Source organism: Phocoena sinus, chromosome 16, assembly GCF_008692025.1.
Source record: "Phocoena sinus isolate mPhoSin1 chromosome 16, mPhoSin1.pri, whole genome shotgun sequence".
Lineage (NCBI taxonomy): Eukaryota > Metazoa > Chordata > Mammalia > Artiodactyla > Phocoenidae > Phocoena > Phocoena sinus.
The window spans coordinates 59826619-59850231 of record NC_045778.1 but is presented as its reverse complement, the minus strand read 5'-3'; the positions used below and the strand labels follow the sequence as shown (position 1 = coordinate 59850231).

Here is a 23613-nt window from a genome sequence, read left to right as displayed (position 1 = left end):
GACCCATCACTCCCTTGCTGTGGGGCCTTGGGAAAAGCTTAACTTTCCTGAGGCTTACTTTCTGCATCTGTAAAATACAGATTCTTATAAGGATTAAACGTTTAGTCAAACGTTTAACCCAGTACCTAGCATGCACGTTAAGAAAGTGGGAACTGGCGGCTTCCCTGGTGGCGTAGTGGTTAAGAATCCGCCTGCCAGTGCAGGGGACACGGATTTGAGCCCTGGTCCGGGAAGATCCCACATGCCGTGGAGCAGCTTAAGCCTGTGCGCCACAACTACTGAGCCTGCTCTCTAGAGCCCGTGAGCCACAACTAGAGCCCGTGAGCCACAAACTACTGAAGCCCGGCGCCTAGAGCCCGTGCTCCGCAACAAGAGAAGTCACCACAATGAGAAGCCCGCGCACCGCAACAAAGAGTAGCCCCCCGCTCGCCGCAACTAGAGAAAGCCCGCATGCAGCAACGAAGACCCAACGCAGCCAAAAATAATTAATTAATTAATTAATTAAAGGAAAGTCGGGGGGGCTTCCCTGGTGGCACAGTGGTTGGGAGTCCGCCTGCCGATGCAGGGGACACGGGTTCGTGCCCCAGTCCGGGAGGATCCCGCGTGCGGTGGAGAGGCTGGGCCCGTGAGCCGTGGCCGCTGGGCCCTGCGCGTCCAGAGCCTGTGCTCCGCAATGGGAGAGGCCACGGCAGTGAGAGGGCCCGCATACCGCAAGAGAAAAAAAAAAAAAGAAAGAAAGTGGGAACTGGTATGCTTGTTCTAGCCTCAGCCCTGCCACTAACTTGCTGTGTGATCTTAGGCAAACTTCTCCTCTCTGGTCCTAAGTCCCCACATTGCTCCTTCCAGCCTTTATTTAGCTCAGAAGCCTGTGGCCCAGAACCCTCAGGCCCTGGGCAGGACCAGCTACATGATTCAGGGGACCTCTTGTTCATAAAGTATTAAAGATTTCAAATTGGGAACAGAGGGTGTTAAACCAAGAGCAGGGCCCTGCTAAGTATGGGTCCCTGTGCGCCCTGAGCAGATCACACCGCCTGAAGCCAACCCTGCCTTGGAGGCTGTGAGCGTAGAAGGCAGGGCCAGGGCTCTGGGCTGCTGGTGTAGCAGCATTGACCCCTCACCTCCCCAGGCCAAGGGCATGATTTTTTCATGCTGTAGTATTGATGATGAGCTGGAGGCTGCTGCTCACCCTGGAGCAGGCTGCAGAGAGCTGCCCCTGTGGGTAGCAGCTCGCACACCTTACAGCAGGACACTCCCCAACTTCCACCCGTGTGACTGGAAGTCGTCTTTGAGTTATTGCTTGTTCTCTGTCTTGACCATCTTAATTCATGCCATACTTTTTCCGGATGCCATTTGTATCACTTTCACTGTTGTGCCAGTGTCTCTGCTGCTCTGAGCATGATGGCCTATTTCAGGCCCTATATATCATGTAGGTCAAGCTGCTACTTCTTTTTGAAGCACTGTTAGCCCTCGAGGGCTCTGGTAAAGATTTGAGCTACTTCATGCCTCTGACAGCACAGTGCCTGCCACAAGGGATGTGCTCTCGTGAAAAAGTAGCTCCTTCTCTTTCTACTGTTAAATAAAATAACAGGGCTAGCAGCTGTCAAGCCCTAATTAGTTGATGACCTGAAAGCAGTGGCTGAGTTCCCTGGTGCCTAGTCAAAAGGAAAAGAAACACGTGGAGTCTAGGAAATTTAAGAACAATAGAATTCCCAAAGAGAGAGAGGTCTTGAGTGTTCAAGTGCGCTGAGGTATGGAAGAATGGAAGGACACAGAGACAACAGGGGGGTATTCATTTCTGGCAGGGGCCCTGCTCCTCCTCCCCTCTCAGGAGCTCAGGGTGGGGGCTGTGTAAGCCGATAAGGCGGGTGACCCTGCCCTGGTCCCCCTGAGCCCTTGGTTTGCTTTCATTCTCCGAGGAGTTTATGCTGTTGGCTGTCCTCCTGTCTCTCCCACCTGGCTTTCAGCCCACTCTGGATTTATTAGTTTGGATGGGTGGAACTTGCTTTACACCAGGGAAGAATTTCTGGAAGCATGGTTTGAGACTACATTTGGGTAAATTGAACCCAATTCTCCCTGCTCTGGAGTTACTCAACGTTAAAAGAAACATTACAGAGCAGTAGGAGTCCCTCTCCTAACTTAAGTCTATCCAGTTGTTTGTAACGTAGTCCTCGGGTGTATATGTGTTTTGGGGGGAATGTCCTTAAAGTCAGGGGCCCCTGTAATATTGTTCTTTGATTTCTCATAATCACCTGGACTTGACAAGAGTCAGGTTCAGCACCTAAGTGTCATCAGGACTTGCAGGCACCTGGTTTTCTCTGGGCCTGGATTCTTGCTGGTCCAGCAAGCCAGGAGGAGTGGCTGTGGCAGGAACATGAGTCCTGTGGGATGGCCATGGGAGGGACCCTGTCTCCATGCCTTCCGTCTCCCAGGCACACACTGCTTTAGTCATCAGCTTTGTCCCTGCCACCCACTCCCCTTCTGTGTTCCAGGGGCCTAATTCCTGTCCCTCCAAAACCTTTCACAGGCACTAGGCCATTTCACTCTTTTTTTTCTCCCATTGCGGAGCACAGGCTCTGGACGCAGCAGGCTCAGCGGCATGGCTCACGGGCCCAGCCACTCCGCGGCATGTGGGATCTTCCCGGACCCGGGCACGAACCCGTGTCCCCTGCATCGGCAGGTGGACTCTCAACCGCTGTGCCACCAGGGAAGCCCCATTCCACTCTTAAAGCAGACCTACAACGAAAAAGACATGGTAGATATTTTTATCCCCATTTCACAGAAGGAAAAGGAGCTCAGAGATTTGCTAAATGCCCCAGAATCAGTGAGCTAAGCGAGAGGGTAAGCGCAAGAACCAAGATTTTTTTAAAATTCTTGCTCCAGTTCCTCTGTCTCATGTGCCTCCCGAGCGAACTGTTGCACTTCTCCACTTGAGTTTCCTATATTGAGCGTGTGTTCAAGTGGTTTTCCCTGGAAAGGTAGTCTGTTTCTCTGGAAAGATTTGTTTCTACTGTGGTGTACTTGCATTATGGAGACTAGCAGGTTACTACTGGAAGAGTCTAGAACATGAAACAAGTATCGTGGAGATCAGTGGGCCCAAAATGCTTGATTTTTCCAGATGTGGCCCAGAGAAGTCAAGCCATTTGCCCAAGGTCACACAGCCAGTTCTCAGCAAAACCAGTTGTGCAGATTCCCAGTCTCACGCCCCTTGCTTTCCACCAGGCCCTGTGACTCTGCTCTGTAGGGCCCTTGGTTCTGTCACCAGAGAGAGGGGGGTAGAGACCGCAGGGAGGGCAGGAAGCAGTTGGTTTGTGTCACTCACAGCTGCTCATTTGGCTGCGCCTGTCTTTTGCTCCTTTGCCCCATCTCTCCTTCTCACCATTTTCCCGGTCCTGAGCCAGCAGCCATGTCTGCCTCCTGGCCGAGGGGCCAGGGTTTGTAAGCCAGGGGGCCACTCCTCTGTTCATCGCAATGAGGCGGAGGGGGGTCCTTCCCGCCCTGGGGGAGGGCTAGCTCTGGTGGGCTGGAGAGAAGGCACTCCAAAGGGGGGAAATTTGGGGTGGGAGCCATGGAACTGGATTAATTCTGCGGATCCAGGGGACTGGGAAATAAATCATGTTTTAAAAAGGCTTTCTTTTTAAAGACAGGCTCGTTCTGGTCCGCTTCCCATTTTCCTTTGGAAAGAGGGAAGGCCTGCTTATTGTGGGGGGGAGAGGGTGGGTATGAGTTCAGCTTGTTCCACATTTAGGAGTGGGGGCTTGGTTTCCAGAGGCTGAAGGATTTTTTCCTGTCTGCCCTCCCTGGCCTGCCCAAATGCCCAAACCCAAAAGGCCCAGAAGGGCATCGGACCCTTCAGGATGACTGTTGAAAAAACCAACCAAGCAGCAAAGGCCTCGGGAGCATTTAGTCCACATGGGCCAACAGCCTCCACTTCTCTCCCCTGGGGATTTGGAGCAGCTCCCCTTCTCTGACAACCTCATCTCCCAGCCTTGGGTCTGGCAAACCACTGCCCACAGGCCAAGCCCAGCTCACCATGTGTTTTTTTTTTAATTAATTTAATTAATTTATTTATTTTTGGCTGCATTGGGCCTCCGTTGCTGCGTGCAGGCTTTCTCTAGTTGCGGCGAGCGGGGGGCTACTCTTCGTTGGGGTGTGCGGGCCTCTCAGTGCGGCAGCTTCTCTTGTTGCGGAGCACGGGTGCATGGGCTTCAGTAGTTGTGGCACGCAGGCCCAGTAGTTGTGGTGCACGGGCTTAGTTGCTCCGCGGCATGTGGGATCTTCCCAGACCAGGGCTCGAACCCACGTCCCCTGCATTGGCAGGTGGATTCTTATCCACTGCATCACCAGGGAAACCCCAACCATGTGGTTTTGTAAGTAAAGTTTTATTGGCACACAGCTCGTTCATTCCTCTACGGATTGTAACAGCAGAGGTAAGTAGTCTCGGCAGAGACCACGTGGCCCACAAAGCCTAAAATATTGACTCTCTGGCCCTTCACAGGAAGTCCGTCGACCCCTGTTTTAGCAGAACACATCTTCCTGGGTCCTCCAGGCCCAGGCCAAATGAATTCCCTCGGCTCACTGACGGACATTAGCACTTCCAAAACATTTCCTTCCGAAGAACCCGAAGCAAGTGTACAAAGTAACGAAGCCAGCAGAGATGGAGAGAGGTGTGAGCGACCTCTTAGTTGGCTCAGCCCAGGGCTGGGTGCGGCCAGATGGTGTTGGGATGGGTCTGGCGTTAGGCCCCACCCAGGGGCGTTAGGATGGCCTTGCTGGGTGGCAGCCACTTAGCTACGTTTGGGGCACAGCATCAAGGAGTCACAACCCCAGCAAGATCTGGCACCAGACAGAGAAGCCCCACATTCTGAACTGAGACCCCCTCACCTCAACCACAGCAGTTGAAAGCCTCGGAGTGTGTCTGCTTTGTCTCGGCCCTGCCAGGGCATGAAAGCTGGGCCAGCATGGCTCCTGCTGTCCCAGGAGGCTTCTGGCTGCCAGGCCTGGTCAGAGACTCTGGCCACAGGATGTCTGTCTGTGGGGGTGGGTCCCCCAGAATCCCTTTACCCCCAATTCCAGCTGACCCAGTGTCTGTGGGAAGCATCTCTGTGCGCCAGCATTTTCTTGATGCGTCTAGTATTGAAATGCCATCTGGTTCTCGTCCTTGCAACTCCAGGAGCCTGATTTTCCTGCTGCCCCCCAGAGCTGATTGAACCAAGCCCATGGGATATGCCCAGGGAAGAGGTTCAGAGAGGTTAAGTACTTTATCAAAGGGGCAGAGCCTGGATTTGAATCCAGACAGACTCCAGAGGCCGCGCCACACCTCTCCAGCGGATCCCCACTCTGCTGGTTTACAGTGAGCACTGGAAGGGCCAGGCTTCCCGGGTCTACATGGTGAGCCAGCCTGCAACTGGAAGGTGGCTTGCTGAGCAAGGGAGAGTTAGGTGCTTTAAATGGTGAGCGACATCAGACTGAGGCCTGAAGCCTGTGTCACCACAAGAGATGAACACTGTACTAGCTGTGTGACCTGGACCAAGTTACTTAACTTCTGGGTCAGTCTTCACCTGCAAAATGGAGGGAGTTCCTTATCACTGTAGGTTTATCATGAAAAACAGATGAGTTACTATATGTAAGTGCTCATCACAATGCTTGGTGTACAGTAGATGTTGCATAAATGTTGCTGCTGTGATGATTACCGTTACTATCTATCAGGCCAGGCCGCTCTCCTGGCCAACACCAGGCAAGCAGCCCGAGGGCTTGCCTCTCAGACTTGCATCTCCACGGTTCCTTCTCGCTGTAGCCACTGTAGCCAACGCTGTTCTCCTTTGGAGGCAGTGAGCAGTTCAGCAGAGGAAGCACCAGTTGGGGTGTCCCAGACCTGGTTCCATTTCTGGCCCTGCTACTCTGGCCTCTTGGGAACTTGGGCCAGTTCCTTCCCCTGTCTAAGCTCAGATTCCACCCCTGTATATGGGGCAAAAGGTGTGTTCCCAGCTCAAGGACCTGGGTGTAAATGAGCCACTGTTCACTGTAGGTAAACTGTCAGCATTACGTGTTGACCCTCTGATATTCTAGAAATGTCCACACCATTGATTAGGCTAAGAGCTTTTTGCCTCATAATGTTACCATATCACATCTCATGATCTTAAGTTGTTTTAGGTGCTTTGACATTGTTCCTCCCTCTCGGCAGGAAGACAACTTTTAACCTCATTTCACAGATGAGGAACCTGGGGCCCAGATCACACATGGCTGCCTGAGCCTGGACGAGAGCCCTCGTTTCTTCTGGTCACTAAAGGTCCCCGTTCTTCTGGGTTGGAGTTGGGGTGTGAGACTTTTTAAAACGAGGCTTCCTTCCATTTTGCCAGGGCCTGTCTGTCTTCCTCAATGCTTAGGGCTGGGCAAGACATTGAGGCCCAGTGGTGCGGTGACTGGAGACTGGCCTTGGGCTCCCCAACCTGACGTTTAAGGTTCCAGGCCCACGCTGCTGAGCGTGCTGGCCTGGTGAGGATCACGGCCAGCCACCCACATGGCCAGAGAGGAAGGTCCGGGCTGCCTTCTCCAGGGCAGCGATAACCCGCGGGCCCTGTTCCAGGCCCGGATCGTGTAGGATTCTCTGTGCTCCAGAGGATTCCTGCGTTTTGCAGACACCTCATTATCCCCGTCCTGGCCAGCAGTGTCCCAGCTCCTCTGTAATCACTCAGGCCCACGCCCAGCAGCACTTCCAGGGCCAGGAAATCACTCCCCTCCCTTCCCCTCCCCTCCCCTCCCTTCCCCTCCCCTCCCCTCCCTTCCCCTCCCCTCTCCTCCCTTCCCCTCCCCTCCCCTCCCTTCCCCTCCCCTCCCCTCCCTTCCCCTCCCCTCCCCTCCCTTCCCCTCCCCTCCCCTCCCCTCCCCCGCCTTCCGCCCCTCGGCCGACTCAGCGCCTGCAACCACTGGGCCCAGTGTGGACCTCCTGCCTGCCTAACGGTTCTCTCTTCTCCTCTGATTCTCTTCTCTCCTGCTGCTGCTTGCTCTCGGAAGTGTGGCTCTCCAGCTGGGCTGAGTCTCCTAAGAAGAACGTGACAGGTACTGCCTGGTGTGCATGTGTGTGAACATGTGTGTCCCTGGCATGCAGGCCCACGGAGCCGGTGCCCTGTGATGTGTAGCAGCTCTTTGTCAGCATGTTGGCGTCTTCTCGGCCATCCCCTCTGCCTTCCTTTCAACCCTTTTTAGGTCCCAGATCCAGCCTTGGAGCCCTTTGGTGGGTGATGACCACATAGCACAGTGTGTCAGCAAATGCACCCTGGACCCGGAATGTGTGGGTTTAGATCCCGGCCCTGCCACGTCCTGGTCTCGGGTTACGTAACCTCTCAAGTCTCCCTAAGCGGATGCGGTAGCATCTCACCGGGAGCCTGGTGCACAGAAAGTGCTCAGGTGGTGGTGAGACTCCCATCACCTTCCGCCCCGTGAGATGGGCCAGCTGAAGCTCATTAGTCTCGCTTCAAGGCTGTTAACCCGAGGCAGAGAGCCGAAGTCTCCAACACCCCAGCTGAGGCAGTGGTGGGTAGGGGGGTGGGGAGTCTCGTAACTGCAATGAAGTCGCAGCCCCCACACCCCGGGGATCCAGAGCTGGGACCTGCCTCTGGTCTCAGGGCTTCAGGACCTTGGGCTTCCTGGGCACCCATAGCCCTCAGGGACTTGGGCTTGTGCTCTGTGTCTGGGCAGAGCTGGGACAGAGGTCAGAGGCTTACCTTTAGCCTTGGTTTTACTGGACAATGGTAGAAAAACCTGGATAGCAGTGTTCTCAGCTGTTAGATGGACATGGTGTCAGGTAGAGGGAAGGGATTTCCAGAAGGGTCTTCTAGAAGCCCCTCCATTTTTGTGAGTGCCACCTGGCCCTCCTTCCCCAGCCCAAACCTGAGAGCAGAGGTGAGGACCAGAGGTTGGACCAGCCCCTCCCCTCACAGCCGTAGGCAGGGAACGGGAGGTGAACAGCCTGGGCGGGCGGGCAGAGGAGAAGGCAGCAGGCAGAGGACCTCTTGCCTGTCCCAAGCCCCTCGCAGTCATCCTTCTCATGTTGCCTGTGACGAGGGCCTCGGCCTGAGCTAATCACTGGGCTCCCGTCCCTTTTTTTCCCTCTCCCGAGACAGTGAGCCAGAGCCCACTTGGCCCACAACAATACATTTTATTCACCAAACGTATAGCCTGGCTGCCCGAGGGCCTGTGGAGAGGCCGGCAGGCTGAGGCTGGCCTGGGAGGAATCAGTTGTGAGAGACTGAAGGGACCTTGGTGGGACACCCAGGGTTTGGGGGATCATGGAGAGCGTGGGGAGCCTGGGATGGGGGCCACCGTAGGGCTTGGCTTCTCAGGATGAGCCCAGCTGTTTGGAGAGAGAGCCTGAGGGGAGGCCACGTGGGCTGGGGGAAACCACCAGACCAGGGCCGGGGTCTTGGGCGAGTCGCCACGTCACTCTGGGCCGGCCTTGGTTTCCCCACCTGGAATGTTGGCAAGTTCAGTGAGACTGGACACTCAGAGGTAAGGGGCTGATGCTGGGGATCCTTGCGGATAAGGGGCCTCGGGCTGCTTGGGCTGGCATCCATCCATAAGTGGGCCCTGGGGGTTCTGATATGGCTCTCCAGCTGGTAAATGCTCGCTGCCTGCCAGGAGGCGGGGTCTGAGAAAGGCATGAGAAGGAACAGAGCCATGGCTGCTTCTCCTGGCAACTGTGGCCCTTGCCCTGACCTGCGTGCTGGGGTTTTGTTTGTTTGTTTTTATAAATTATTTATTTTGGCTGCACTGGGTCTTTGTTGCTGCACGCGGGCTTTCTCTAGTTGCGGCAAGTGAGGGCTACTCTTTGTTGCGGAGCGCAGGCTTCTCATTGCGGCGGCTTCTCTTGTCATGGAACACGGGCTCTAGGCGCGCGGGCTTCCGTGGTTGTAGCACGCAGCCTCAGTAGCACGGCTTCCGTAGTTGTAGCACGCAGCCTCAGTAGCACGGCTTCTGTAGTTGTAGCACGCAGCCTCAGCCTGTCGTGGGCTCTAGAGGGCAGGCTCAGTAGTTGTGGCGCACGGGCTTAGTTGCTCCACGGCATGTGGGCTCTTCCCGGACCAGGGCTCGAACCCGTGTTCCCTGGCAGGCAGATTCTTAACCACTGCGCCACCAGGGAAGCCCCTGCATGCTGGTTTTGAGGCTTCAGAGGAACCTAAGCCCTTCCTCTCCTCCCCAGATCTCCCATTTCCTGTTTGCTTTATAAACAGTCTACAGTTTACGTAGAGCATTAACCCCATCACCTTATACCATGCTCAGAACAACCCCACAAAGTAGGTACTGTTATTGTTCCTGTTTATGGATGAGGAAGCTAAAGCTCAGAGAGGTTAAGTGTCCTCTGCAGGGTCACAGAGCTAATAAGGACAAGGCAGGACTGGACCTCAGACCCTCAGACTCCAGTTTGATGCTTTCGCATCACGACTCTCAGGCAATTATTGTGTCTAGTGCCATGTCCTATGGCACCAGTCCTGAGGCGTCTGTCTACCCTCATCAGGGAGACTCTTGTCTAAAGCACATGATCTGGTCAGGGAGCAGTGCTCCACAAGAAAATCCAGTGCATAATAGGAGCAAGCACTGTAGCTGAGTGATTGGATGGTTCCTGGAGGGGCAGAGGTGGTTGGGTAGAATTGGGGTTGGTAAAGAGGAAGGCATTCCCAGCAGGGGGAACAGCTAGCTAAAGCAGAGGCGTGGACATAAGAACCAGCATAGAAGAGTGTGACTGGCACACAGTGGGTGCTTGATATCTGTGTGTTGATAAATGAATGTTGCCTGGATCAGAGGAGTTGTGTGTCAGGGAACTTGGGGAGCTCAGGTTGTCAAGAAAGACTGAGCTTGAATTTGGCCTTTCTTCTTTAGGCAGCAGGGACCCAGTGAAGGTGCTGGAGCAGTGGATTGACTTAGCAAAAGCCTCATTTAGAAGCCTAAGTTGGCAGGCAGATCAGGCAGGAGCCAGGGGTCCATCCAGTTGGTAGCGAGAGGAATGCAGGTGTGAGGCAGGCGTGGGGCAGGGCTCTGGGGCACTGCCAGAGCCCCAGCAGATCCAGCCAGGGGCTCTGACAAAGGCACAAAGGTGAGATGGATGAGACCCTGACAGAAAGTCCCCTTCCAATCTGGGAGGGACTCTTCTCTCTATAAGGAGTACTCCCCTTCTCCATGCCACTGCCAAATGCTTCCTATCTGAAGACAGGAGGCTCACTCCACTGCATCTCCCCCTCCCTCGGGCTGACTCCTTCAGCCCCCAGTTTTCCAGGCCTTGGCTGGGAGGGGATCCAGAGCAGCCTCTGTGGGATGACATCACCCACCGGCCTGCCTGCCGAGTGTTTTCTCATCTGGATACCTGCTCCCAGCTCACATCCGTCCGAGCAGCCCTGGGCAGGCAACACCCTAAGAGGTAGATGCCAGAGAGTGTGAGCTTGTGCTGGGGGAGGGGAGGGCAGTGAGGAAGACAGAGTGTCTGCCTGTGTGTCCATCTGTCCGTCCCCTAGGCTGTGTACTACTGCCTGTCTTCTGTGCTCTGGAATGCCTGGAGAACATTTTCTTAACTTTTCTACCTGTGTCCCAGAGTGTCAGTCTTCAGAAAGCTCAGGCCAGTTTCCAAGGGGTGGCGTGGAGGTGGGAGCAGTATGTGGGTTTTTCCCCTTTGAAATCTTGCCTCAGATTTCCTTGGCTTGGATTAAAATGACCTGATGTCTCTCCATTCCCCAGCACCCCGCTTATCCTCTCGAGCAGCTTTTGGCCACAAACCCATCACTCCTTGTTTCTCCCTGCCTCTGTTTCCCCATCTCCCCTTTTTCTCCCTTCCAGAATTTAGTTCTCTAGTTTTCCCAGATTTCGGAGGTGAGGCCCTGCCTGGTTTATCAGTATTGGCTCAAAGCAAGCCGTTAAATCACTGTTCATCTATCTGTCCATTCATTCATTCATTTCACCAACAGTTACAGAGTGCCTACCCCCAGTGGGCACTGTGGTCTGGTCAACAGATGCTATAAGAGTCGAGAAGAAACCCACACTCCAGTCTTTATTAAGCAGCAGCTATCTGCCAGATGTGGGGTGGGTAGGATGAGGCAAGTCCCCTCCTCGGGGTCAGTGGCTGTCTATAGGCCACAGACAGGGCGTGAGTCAGGACACAAGCAGTGGTGTCAGGAGGACATGGGTTCCATCCCAGCTGTGTGACCTTAGGAAGATTGCCTCATGAGCCTTAGTCTGCCTGTGTGTGAAATGGGGCTATAACAAGGGCCTACACCTGGGTTGCTCTGAGGATCCGATATGGTCTGCATTAGGTAGTGAGCATTAATGAAAGCTTGCTATTAATTGTCAGCATCATCTGGGCTCTCAGGCTTTGGAAGCTCTCTAACCAGCTGGAGAACTCCTGTCTTCTGTTTCTATCTTGAGTTTTCCTTTCCCACAAACTGGAAAGGGAGCCCCTGTGTCCCACAAGGGCAGGGGCTGGCCCTTTTTGTGCTGGGTGCACTCACTACCAGCCCCCCGGGGACACAGTGGGAGGTAGTCTCTGTCAGCTCCGTGCCCAGTGCTGCCTTTGTGCAGCTAGCAGGGGTAGGCACAGAAGCTGGCCCAATCTGAGTGCAGAGCCAGGCCCACCCTGCTGCCTAGCTGTTGGTTGCATTTTGGCCTGAAATACAATCTTGGCTTCGGATGGGCTGCCTGGGGCAGTGCCTGTGCACATCCATGTGGCAGGCCTCAGCTGGGACAGGGTCCCTCCTGGGTCTCCAAAGGACTGAGCTGGGGCTGCAGGGTCTACACCTCATGGGAGAAAACTGCCAGGTGCAGTGGGTTTCTTTCCCTTCCATCGACCCCACCCTAGGTTGGATGGAGCCTCCCGCACAGAAAGACCCAAAGATCTAAGCAGCATTTCTCACCCTGGCTGTGTATGAGAACCATGGGAGAGGAGGGGGTGTCTAAAAAATACCTGAGACCAATTCAGTCTGCGTCTCTGGGCGTGGGGCTCAGGCATCAGTGTACTTTAGAAGCTCCCCATATCTTGTGGGACCAAGTTGAGGATCATTGTGCTAGGAGAATGGGATGTCTGGAAACATATCAGAGACAGTTCTGTAATGGAAAGAGAGATGGGCTTGAACCTAAAACACTGAGTGAATTTGGTTCTCTCCATAGCAACTGTGTGAGCTGGGGCAAGCCTCTTGTCTTCTCTGGGTCTCTGAGGTGTCTTTTGTGAAGTGGGAAGGTAACAAGGTTGTTGTGGGGATAAAATGGGACAGTGTATAAGCCTGGCATAGAACATTTGCCAAGTTAGACTCAGGCATGTGGGGAAGGTAGCTACGGGCTGAAGCACCAAGGGGGCCGTGTGGAGCCTGGGGACCCTCTCAGCCATTTCTATAGCCAGGCTGGTGGAGTGAAGCCCCCAGCCTTTCAGGAGACTGGTAGATGCATAGGGTGATAGACACAGAGTCTAAGAAGTATGCTAGGAATTCCTCTTGCCGGGGAGATGGAGAGGGGAGTCTGGGAAGGCTTCCTGTAGGAGGTGACCAGTGGGTCTGTGGTTCATGGATCCTTTCAGCTCCTAGCCGGCCTCTGTCCCCACTGCACTCTAGTGATGGTACTAGTGAGGCGCAGAGAGCTTTCAGCAGCGCATTCAAGGCCGCACAGCCAGTAAGCCGAGATGGGCACCCAATCTGTCTACCTTCCAGCCTGGCGTTTGCTTAATAAATGTTGCACTGATCCAGTGGCTAAAGAGGACAGAGAAGCTGCTCGCTCCCTGCCCTCTTCCTGCTTAGCCCCACCTTTTGACCCTCAAGCTCCTGAAACTGCCAGGAGAGGGCAGCTGGTGGCTTCCGGGAGCCTGACCACAAGCCCCAGCAGAGCTTAAAGGCAGAGGGAGGCTGAGTCGGTCTCCATGTGGCCGGAGGGCGGCAGCCAGGCCGGACGATGCCCCGTCGGGAAGCGGGCCTGGGGACACGGGCCTGAGGCTGGTCCCCGGGGCACCAGGCCCGTGGGCTCAGTGGCCGCGCCTTGGTAAGCCCGAGGGGCAGCAGTGGAGCCGAACTTGAGGAAAAGTTGGCGGGGGGCGGGCTGGGCTCTCCAGCGCTGGCGCTGGGACTTTCTTCTTGGGTTTCAAGTAAACAGTCTCGGCCCTCCTCCCCCTCCCCTGCCTCCACCCCTGGCTCCTCATTCGATGGGTCTCATGTGTTTCTATTTAAGGGCTGCGAGTAAACCCCAGTGATTGGCGGCCTCAAACCCTCTTGACTTCTCGCCTGGGCCCAGCCTGCCGTGGAGCCGTCCTCTCCCGCTCTCTCCCTCTCCCGCCCAAGGGGAGGACTGCTGACTCTCTTTCTCTGGGTTTACAGGGGTTGGGGAGAGGCCCGAGCCCTCCTCCTCGCCTGGCCTTTCCTCTCGCCTCTGCTCCGGCCTCAGCCCCCATGGGCCACCCGCCCGCCCACCCGCCTGCGGCCCTCCCCTCGCACCCCTGCGGCCGAGGGGTCCGGAGAGACCACGTCCGCCCCAGGCCTCTCCTCCGACTCCCTCTCCCTCGTGCTGGGCTGTGATTAATTCATCGCGGCCGCAGGCTTTTTCCTCTGAGTCCCCTCGGCCTCTGTCTCGTCTCTGTCTCTCCCTCCGCGCCCCCCACCGCTGGCCCCCGGCTCCCCATGTCCCCCGGTCCCCGCGGCACAGCGGGCCGGTGTGGGGCCCTGCTATATGGCCTGTCCTTGGGGCCCGGCGAGCTGCGAGCCCTGGCTGCGGGCGGCCCCTCCGAGCGGTGCTGGCGACCGAGCAGCCTCCCCCGAGGCCGATGGACAGGGGGCGCCCCGGCCGCGGGGCCATGGCTGGCCGCTGGCTCACCGCGTGCTTTCTGCCCTCGCCAGGTGCCGACACCCACGCCGAGCCCATGATCCTGGAACAGTACGTGGTGGTGTCCAACTATAAGAAGCAGGAGAACTCGGAGCTGAGCCTCCAGGCCGGGGAGGTGGTGGATGTCATCGAGAAGAACGAGAGCGGTGAGTGCCCAGCTGTCTGGCCGGCCACTCGGGCGAGGAGCCCGGCTGGTTTTTGTTCCCCTCCTCCTCCCCCACCTCTGCAGCTATACGTTATTTCCATCTGGCGGGGAGAGGGCCGAGGAGGCTGAAGTTTCCCCTGTTGGTTTGGGCTGCAGGCCAGCAGTTTGCCTGATGGTGGAAGAATGTCTCCACCACTCGGGGTAATTAACTGGCTTGTGTTAATGCAAGGCCAGGGTGGCAGCGTGAGCACGGCTGTCCAGCCCATGTTCAGGGTCCCTGTGCCCTCTGAGGCCTGGGGGAGGTTGCTCCCAGCTCAGGGGCATCCTACAGCAGCTTCCCCCTTGGGGCCATGTTCCAAACTGGGGACGAGGCCGGGGTGGGAGGACCCGGCTGGCTGGTGGGGAGGGCAGGCCATGACGTCACTGTAGGGGTCCCGGGTCCTCAGGCGGGTTGTCTGAGGAAAGGTCAGGCCTGTGGAGGTTGGCTAGCGTCTGGGCGGTGAGCTGACTGCCCCCTGCTGAGCTGAAGGCTGCCAGGCCCTGGGAAGAGGGCCCAGACAGGGGGATGAAATCAGGTCCTGGGGCCGGGGAGAGTCCTGTAGCAGCCGCCCTGTCATTGGGAACTGAGGCTTTGTCTTGGCTGTCCAGGGGCCTGCCAGTTCCAAGGTTCTCACCGTGTAGGCCTCAGTGCCCTTGGCAGCAGGGGTCTCTCAGGTGGAGAGAGGAGGGCCTGAGTCCGTCGGTCTGAGGTGCAGGCGTGTGTGACCCCTGCAGAGCCAGGGATGAACTCTGGCCCAGGATATCCATCATCAGTTTGCTCATGACCTGCTGGCGCTTGAATTGGTTCCTGGGGTGTTCTGTTTTGGTTTCGGTTTGCTGTGGGGGAAGGCCCCCGTGCGTGCGGGCGCGTTGGAGCCTCTCTGAGCTGTGTTTGGAGGACACTCCCAGAGGGTAGAGGCCTGTTCTTCTTTTCCTGTTCCACTCTATTCCCCTCCAGTATTTTAAGCTCTGACAGGAAGACAGATCAAAGGCTGTCTGTGCCCATTCTATAGATAGAATGACTGAGGCACAGAAAAATTGAGGGGAAGTGAGTCACCTGAAGTCAAAAACAGAACAGAACAGTTCTTGGGCCCCTGATTCCTATGCCTGTGGGCAGCAAGTAGCTGTAGAGATACTGAGGAAATCCCCGTGGGCCTCCTCGGGGAGGTGAGATTAGGTTCCTGCTGCAGGAGTCTCAAGAGCTGTGCTCTCTGAGAACAGGGCTGTGATGCCAACAAAGACCTGACTTATGGCCCTCTTGGGTCTGGAGTCTTCAAAACTTGTTCCCCTCAGAGGTGACAGGCTCTGCCCTTGTGCCTGGTTGGCAGTGGCTGTCACGAGCATAAAGGCCTGGGCCCCTCACCCCAGGTGCCACACCGGTCTCCTTCCTGCACCGCTTGGCTTTCAGCCTTTGTCACAGTACCAGCCCCACCTCCCCGCCCCACCCAAGCTGCATTGTCAGAGGGGCCTGGCCCTAGCAACCCTAAGCACCTCAAGACCCAAAGGAAGGGCTCTCTAAGGGTGGGATTGCAGACACCCACTGAGGAGAGAGAGGGATGTTTGTTTTGGGGCTTGCTCCAAAGGAAGGCGTGTCGGCTTTTCCATATAAGGTCAGGGCTGCTCAAAAGTAGACGTCTGGCTTAGGGACCCTCTGCCTTGTGTCACCAGCACAGCTGTATAGCCCTAAAGCAGCAGGAGGGGTGAGCCCCCATGTCTCTGGGTACCAGCCACTGGCCAGGGTGGCTGAAGAGGAGACCCCACACAAAAGGCAGTCAGCCTGTTATCAGACTCCCTGCTTCCCTTTGCCTCCCACCCCACATCCAGGACCCTGCCTAGGAGTGGGGGAGGGAGAGCCTTGACGAGGTGGGGCTTTTGTGGCAGGCCTGCACTTCCTTCCCCTGAGGAGTCCCCGATGGCTGTTTGAGGGGGCTCCGGTAGCCTGAAGCCCAGTCTGGTACACTGATCCTCTGAGGGAGCTGCCGTCTCTAGAAGCAGGGCTCTGCCCACTACCAGGTACCGGCTGGGTGACTTCAAGACGCTTGCTCCCTCTGGGCCTCAACTCTCCCTCCTGTAAAATGGAGACCGTCTTGTGGCTGCTTGGAAACAGGGCCTGGAGCAGATGACCTGCCCAAGCCCCCTCCCAGATCCGGGCTCCGAGGCTGGGAGACTCCTTAGGGCCCTGGGTGTTGGGTAGACAGAACCCTGAATGTGGCCTTCCCAATTCTCCGGGCTTTCTGTCTCCCCCCTTGATGGAAACAGCTGCTCAGCAGCAGATATGTACACGGGGACCTTGAAGGGCTGTGTCCGCGGTGCAAACCCGCACCGTCTGTTGCTGTCAGAAACAAGGAGGCCTCCTAGAGTGTACAACCAGCGTAACCAGAGAAACTAAGTGGGTGGAGGGGAGCAAGGAAGAGGGCCAACTGCTGGTCCTTGGGAGGGTGGTTTCCCAGTTCAAGGAAGCCGGATGGCTGACGGCAGGGGGAGGGGAGGTGTGTTGGGCATCCTGCAAGCTGGCTTTGGAAGGAGTGGTGAGTGAGGCTTTTGAACTCTGGAACAAAGACCCCATTGTGATGCCTTTGACCTTAGGACTTGGTGGGCGTGTTGAGGCATTTCCACTTAAATTGTTGGGGCAGTAGCCCCAGTTAGCACCACCCTGCCCCCTGGGGCCTCGCCTTGCCTGCTGGGAGCCAGGACTCTGCCTGTGTCCCCTTCTCCCTTGGCTGAAAGTCCCTCGCGTAGAATGTTCAAAGAGGGACCCAGCCATCTCTGGTTCTGCTTGCTCATCAGAGCCTCCTGGCAGGGACCACAGCCCCTGAGGGATTTGGAAGTGTGCTTGTGCCAATGCTCTGTAATCTCATTGGTCTAAAGAGAGATGTGTCTGATGAAAGGCAGTTCAGCATCAGTAAACAGTAAACACCAGGTCTAGGCCAGGCTCTTCACATGCGTCATCCCACTGGCATCATGGAATGACCCCGTGTGGTAGAAAGCACTCTAATCATTTTGTGGCTGAAGTAACAGGCTAAGAGGTTAAGTCATTTCCCTAAAGTCCCAACAGCTGAGATCGCTCCCTTATACGGAGCAAGTGTGGGGAGGGGTGAGAATGGGCTGATCCTGGGAGGGATCATCACTGAGCTGGTGATGCTGTGGGTCAGGGACAGACATGGGCTACCTGAGGGTGGTGTATACCCAACACCAAGGACAAGCCTATTCTAGGGAATGTAAGTGGATAGAAGTCAAAGACACCCACAGTGTTGGGACCTGAGTGGCTTCAGGGAAAGCATTTTTGATCAAACAGTGGGCCTGGGGCCCAGCCAGAAAAGGACTCTTTTCCTTCATTGATCAAGGACAAATCTAGCAGAAAGATTAGCAACTTTGTTAGCTTTGCCAACCATTTTTGTCCTGTCCTTGAAAACCCCTCCACCCTGACATAAACAACAATGCCTGAGATACCACCTTTGTAGGACATTCTTACACCTCAAAGACCACATTGGCTTTACCTTCCAGGAGGCAAAATCTGGTCTAACTTCTGGCAGAATGGTGATGGCAGGGTCCCAGTTGCTCTGATTTCTGTGTTAAGCAAAGCTGCTTCCAACTCTGCAGGATGGTTTCCTCCTCTCAGGGTTAGGAGCCAGGGGAGGATGTGGAGCTGAGTCAGCAGATGCACGTCCTTTTCCTGCTCCAGCTTTCCTTCTCTGAGTCTTTGCGTCTTTCCTGGCACTAGTGTGATAACCCTGGGTGATCTTATACTTCCTTGGAGGCACATAGCTATTTGACTAAGGTAAAAGCATTGTGTTGGCAAGAAGTTTTGAGCTCCTGGTCCATCCAGGTGAGAAATTGTACAGGTGAGAAAACTAAGCCTTGGGGAGTTTGAGAATCTTCAGTCCCCTCCAAAGTCAATGCTTTAGTCCCAATTGAGTTGTGAGCAGAGGACAGATGCCCACTCAGACTTGCTCAAGAATCTACTGAAAGGATTCGGGAAAATCTCACCAGAATCCCAAGGGTGGGAAGTACATCCCAGCCGCACAAGGACTGGGAACCAGAAAGCTGGCACGAGATAACGCAGCTCCTCTTCTTGGGTACCATGTGGATTTAAAGTCCAGCTGTCATCTCCTAACTGCAGACCAACCTTCCTTGTCTTGCTGTTCACTTGTAACAGTGGCCTGTTCACCTGCTGTTGGTTTGTTGAGATAACTGCCACCAGCTGACAATGGTCTCTGGTTCTCTGAGTTCAAAATTTGAAGTTTGAATCTGATTAGTTTCTGGCCAGCCAGTGGATGGGCAGACCTTAGATCAGGTGTCCAACCTTGGGCCAATCAGCTGTGTCCGGGGGAAGGGTCATGGGGTATAAACACGGCTGCCTTGCCAACCTATTCAGCGGTGGCTGCTGGAGCACAGGTTTTAACAAGAGGAGGTAATGGGGGGTAAACTACCCCAGAACACATTGGCTGCATCTATTCTACTTATTTAGCAGCTGTGCGTAGTAAAGAGAACAAAGAATCAGGAGTCTGTTAGGTTTAAGATCTAATGCTACCCTAACTGTGTGATATAAGCAGAAATCCACTTCCTCCTGAGTCTAAGAGAATAGGGATGCATCCTACATGGGCTTTGTTTTTTCCTTCAATGAAATGTAACTATTCATTATTTGAGGAATATCTTTATCAAGAAGACAGACTAATAAGCTTTCCCCTCAGACTTGTGTGTCATAATGATTATTTTGTGTTGTCAAAGATGATGCATTCTTCAGCCGTGTATTTTGTGAGTTGGAATCTTCTTAACACTGAAGATGTATCTATTCTGTTACTTAGGTATTTCTTCATGAACATTGTTATAACTGGTTCTACACGGACTTACTGTAAGTGAGAAATACACTGTATATCCTCATCGTTTATTCATCCTTTCATTTATTGCTCAAGTCTTGAATACCTCTTTTGTCCCAGGCTCTATGCCTATTGGGTGCATACCCATACGATTCCTGCCTTTATGGGGTTTAAACTCTAATTAATGTGAGCATGCTGGGTACTTAATGGGTGGACTGTATTGTGAGACTGGGATAGCTCTGCAGATTTTCTGCTGTCTTAAATGGACTTCTCCTATATATCTTCTACGTCTTTTACTTAGATTCTGTATCTTTACTTAGTATCTTTACTAAGTAAAGATATCTTATCTTTACTAAGCAGGTTGGTATCTTTATTTAGATACCAACCTGCTGATTGGTAATGCAGATTGCCAATCTGCTCTTGAACAGACATGCCCCAATAAAGAGAGGATAGGCTCTTTCTAGAAGGGCAGGTTTGTTGCAGTCTGCATTACAGATAAGTGACCTAACACTCTTAACTCTGTAACAGCTTTTTAAGTGTTTGGTTCCAGTGAGCCAGCCCCATTTAGATGTGGTGACTGGTCCCCACGAGGTCCTGTCCCAACTGACAGAGAAGCCTTGATCTGACACCCTTCTCTCTCTAAGTACAGCACATGTATGGCCCTGCTGTGTCAGGCCAGTCAGCAATTCCAAAGTCCGTTCTGATCCAAGACTGTCTCTGGTGTGCGGTTGTTGCCCACTTCATGAAGCTGCCTGGGAGGGAAGGGGCCATCGAGTATAAATCTACAGAAGTGAGCGTCCAAATCCAGCCTTGGGCCCCTCAGCCCAGCTTTAGTCACCTGGGCTGGAGATGGTTTTGAGAATGAGATTGCACGACAGCCTAGCGATTCAAAATATGGGTTCAACTTAGATAAGCCTGGTTTTAATATTGATTTGGCACTTACTAGTGGTGACCCTGGGAAGTTACTTGAATCCTCTAAAGCATCAGTTTCCTTACCTGCAAAAAGGAGATAACTGTACCCACAGCTGTCGGGTTAGTACCAATATATGCTGCTTCAAGAGGAATTCAATGCTCAGTTGGTGATAGTTGCTAGCAAGACCGCTGGACTGGGGCAGCTCTACCACAAACTGACTTTGGAACTCACCTCTGGTTAGATGCCCTCTTGTGTCCTCAGTTTCCCCATCTGGCTGGAAAAGGGATTGCACTTCATGGTGTCTGAAGATTCTCTCAGCCCTGATGGTTTAGTGAGGTGGGTAGGGCATGGAGGGAGCTTACTACAGGGTAGTGACAGCAGGAGACCATGCTGGGGACCAGAGTCGCCCCCCTGGAGCCTTTGCTTGGCAGCTATCCTTGGCCCAGCCTGTGACAGGAAGAAGAGTTGGAGTCCGATTCCCCTTGGTGACCCAGGAGTACCCGGGAAGAGGAGAGGCCCACCTGTGATACCCTCATGCTGGCTGTCACTCAGTGGCTCTGTTGCATGGCACAAAACTGAAGTGCTGGGGGCAAGGGGACTAGCATAGTCGGGAAAGGCTGCCTGGAGGAGTTGGAGACATTGAGCTCGGCCTTGGAGAGAGGGGGATTAGATAGGAGGAAGGGGAAGGAATTCCAGTTCCATGTGAGTGGAGTGCCAGGTGGAAGGCTGGGCCCACTGAGGCTAAGACAGGAAGGCAGGTGTGTGGTTGGTTGCCTCAGGAGGTGTGTCCTGGTGAAGAAAGCGGAAGTTGGGCAGCAGTGGATGGAGAGGAAGAATGGGGCCGTGGAAAATAGGTGAGCAGGAGAGGGATCTGAGAATAGTAGTATTTGAAGCAAGGGATCCTGGCTGTGGGGAGGAGGATGTCAGGGGAAGGTGTGTCCGGGACCGGCAGTAGCTCTTCCCTCGAGCTAGATCTGCACGGACAGTTGTCAGGAAGACATCCAAGGGCTTGTTGGCACTGAGTGCCGCCAGCCACCTGCCTGGAGCCAGCTGCCAGGCGGCCGGGTGGGGCAGTGGGTCCCCAGGTGCTCCTTCTGTCCCACCTCCACCTGTTCAGGTGGGGCGAGTGGAGTGGCCGGTCACACTGACCTCACATTGGCTGTATGGACCTATCGCGTCCCACGGCCTCTCCTTGAATAGACATTTCTGCACAAAAGATGTGGTTCCATGGTGACCTTGGAAATCCATCCAGCTGAAGTGCCACAGTGATACCAGCTCATCCCAGCCTCAGCCCTGGAGCAATACATGGCTGCCTCCCCTTTTTTGGGGGGAGGGGGGCAAGCAAGATTGCACGGAGTCCTTTCACAAGCATCTCAAATGCTGCTTTTCTGGGTTTGAACACCAGGGGGCCAGTTGAACCACGCACTGCCCAGAGCCCAGCAAGGCCAGTCTTCAGGTGATCAATCAGTCATCACTAAGTCCATATTACTTGACTAAGTGCCAGGCTGGTGCCCAGAGGTGACAGAAGCCAACAGAGTCCTACACTTATGGGGCTCACATGTGGTAGAGAAACAGCCATATGTAAACAAGGAAGATAAGTCTAGATTTTGAAAAGTGCAAAATGCAGGAGATAAACGGGCCCGTGATAGAGACTAAGCAGAGGAAGGAGGTGATAGAGTGTGGCCGGGAAAGGCCTCTCTGAAGGGGTGCCAGTGAAGCTGGGAATGCTTGGAGCTTGGTGAATAGAGGAAGAACCAGGGGCTAGTTGCTCTGCGGGAGAGGTGGTACGGACAGAGAAGTAGGAGAGGCCACGTGGTACCAGGCCAGGGCGTGCTGTTCTAGGGATAATGACCACCGCACACCAGGTGGGAGTCTTATAGTGTAGCGAGCTGGTGACTCCCCTCCCCTCCCCAGACATATCCTGGCCCAGGTGCCCTGGGGATGGGCAACACCGGAGACCCTCCACCTGCCGCCAACACACACACACACACACGCGCGCGCGCGCTTTATCCCCAGGAGAAGTGACAGACCTGCTGAAGTGCAGGGAAAAGATCTCTCCGCACATTTCCTGCACTCTTACATAACAGGTTTCACCCTGGGACTGTAGCACTTTCTGGGTTATAATTTGTCAGGACCAAGGAGAATTTGGGTTGAAAAGTTGCTACCCCTTGTTCTTTCCCCAGATCATCCCACAGCTGTGTGATATTACACCCCTCAGCAGTTGGGTTTTCAGTAATCGTTCTGCCGGATATGGGGTTTGCCCCGGGTGACAGTCCTCATCTCTATCAGCATCTTTTCAGATTCCGTAACCTCATCCTCTGGGTTCCAGGGGGCTGTCCTGGACTCCCTGGCCTCATTGTGGGGGAACAGCCAGAGTGACTCAGTCATGAAGCCTGGTGTTCACTGGGGTCTCCATCCTGGGAGCTGAGCTGTTGAATCCCAAGAAGTGGAGGGAAGCTTCTGGCTCATGTAATACCAAACTTCATTTCTATCTATGTTTGGAATATGCTATATGGAATTCTTGCGGGGTTGGGGGGGACGGGTTGTTGTTTCATTTACTTGTCTCAGCCCCAGCTCTACATTCCCTTCTAAGTCAGGGACCTCTCAGCCTCATGCTAAAATGCATCTGCCTGTGTAGGCTTTTATTGGACTGGATTGTGGGGAAGTGGCCCAGGCACCATGGGAGGTGATGGAAAGCCAGACTCAGAGAAGGAGTTAGCCAGCGACTGGCCACAAAGTGAGTGAACCATGAGTGGGTTTCTGAGCCTAGTGTGCTGTGATAGCAGAGCCCTCTCTCCTGTTGTATCTGGCCCATTGGCATTGCCACTGGCCACCCTTGGATCACTGTGTCCCAGAACCTTGTGTTTTAAGGGATGTTCTAAGCCCAGTGGCCTGAAGCCTGCGTGTCTGTTCTCTGGACACTCGTGCTCGGGGGATTATTGGGGAGATCGAAGCCACCGGGGGAGCGAGTGGCTGCTTATGCCAGCTAGTAGGGGATTTGGGACATTTTTCAAGGTGACCTGTTTCTGAATCAGAATAGCTTGTTTTACAAGATATAAAACCATGTGGTTTATACAACATCTTGGTAAGAGGAACGGCAGATCTTGGCATTCTCTCCTTTCCAGGCAGAAATTGAAACCCAGAGTGGTTAAGTGACCTGCCCAGAGGTTGCACAGCTGGGAGGTGGGGCATGGGCTTCCACACTATTTATCCAGTGCTGTTTGTACAGTGTTTGGAAATCTGTAATGCAATCAGTGTTTGCATTTCTCTTCCTTGTGGATTTTACTTCTTTGAAAAGCCAAACCCCAGAGCGCTCTGCTGTGTGAATTCTCCAGGCCACAGAGAGCAGGAGAGCAGAGGTCAGTCCCGCTGAAGCCCCAGCTGGGGTAGGAGCAAGGCCAAGGGGTAGGGCAGAGGGAATATGAAAGGGAAGGGGAGTTCGCTAGCTCAGTTTCCTGCAGAAGAGTTGTGAGTGTTCCAGTGTATGGCTCAGCCAGGTCCACGGGGCAGGGCTGGACTGGATGGGTGGATGGGTCAAGGGCACTTGGGATCTCACCAGAGATCCTCTCACCAGGACTGAGGGTGTGGGAGCAGAGCCTGGGCTGTGCCTGGGTCCTGCCGGTCAGGACGCCTTGCCCTTTGTCCAAATAAATAAGGCCTGTCCTGGCCCCGCCCCAAACCCCACAGGACCCAATGAAGAGCTCCATTGAAGTAATCGCCCCTATCTTCCCATTGCTGGAGGTGACGATACTCTAGGGCTCTCTCTCACCTGCAGGGTAAAGGCCCAGGTGCAGTGAGTCCATCACATTCACAGGGCACCTGCCACGCGCAAGGCAGAGAGCGCAGTGCTGCTGGGGCCAGAT

The 23613-nt window shown here is 54.6% G+C and overlaps 1 protein-coding gene across 12 annotated transcripts in view; it reads left to right on the top strand.

The window, feature by feature from the left end:
• The window catches only part of SH3PXD2A (SH3 and PX domains 2A), a 249237-nt gene that overhangs the window by 167713 nt on the left and 57911 nt on the right, over nucleotides 1-23613 (top strand). For 9 of the 12 annotated variants that reach the window (XR_004346123.1, XR_004346121.1, XR_004346119.1 and 6 more), the window contains one exon: nucleotides 13851-13982. Coding sequence is in view for 5 of the 12 variants with exons in the window: in XM_032607673.1 (XP_032463564.1) it covers nucleotides 13851-13982 (132 nt within the window). In the remaining 7 variants the exon portion in view is untranslated. Of the gene's footprint in view, nucleotides 1-7011; nucleotides 7057-10296; nucleotides 10409-12830; nucleotides 13003-13850; nucleotides 13983-23613 lie in introns of those variants that run through there. The other 3 variants (XM_032607677.1, XM_032607674.1, XM_032607675.1) reach the window with 3 other exon arrangements.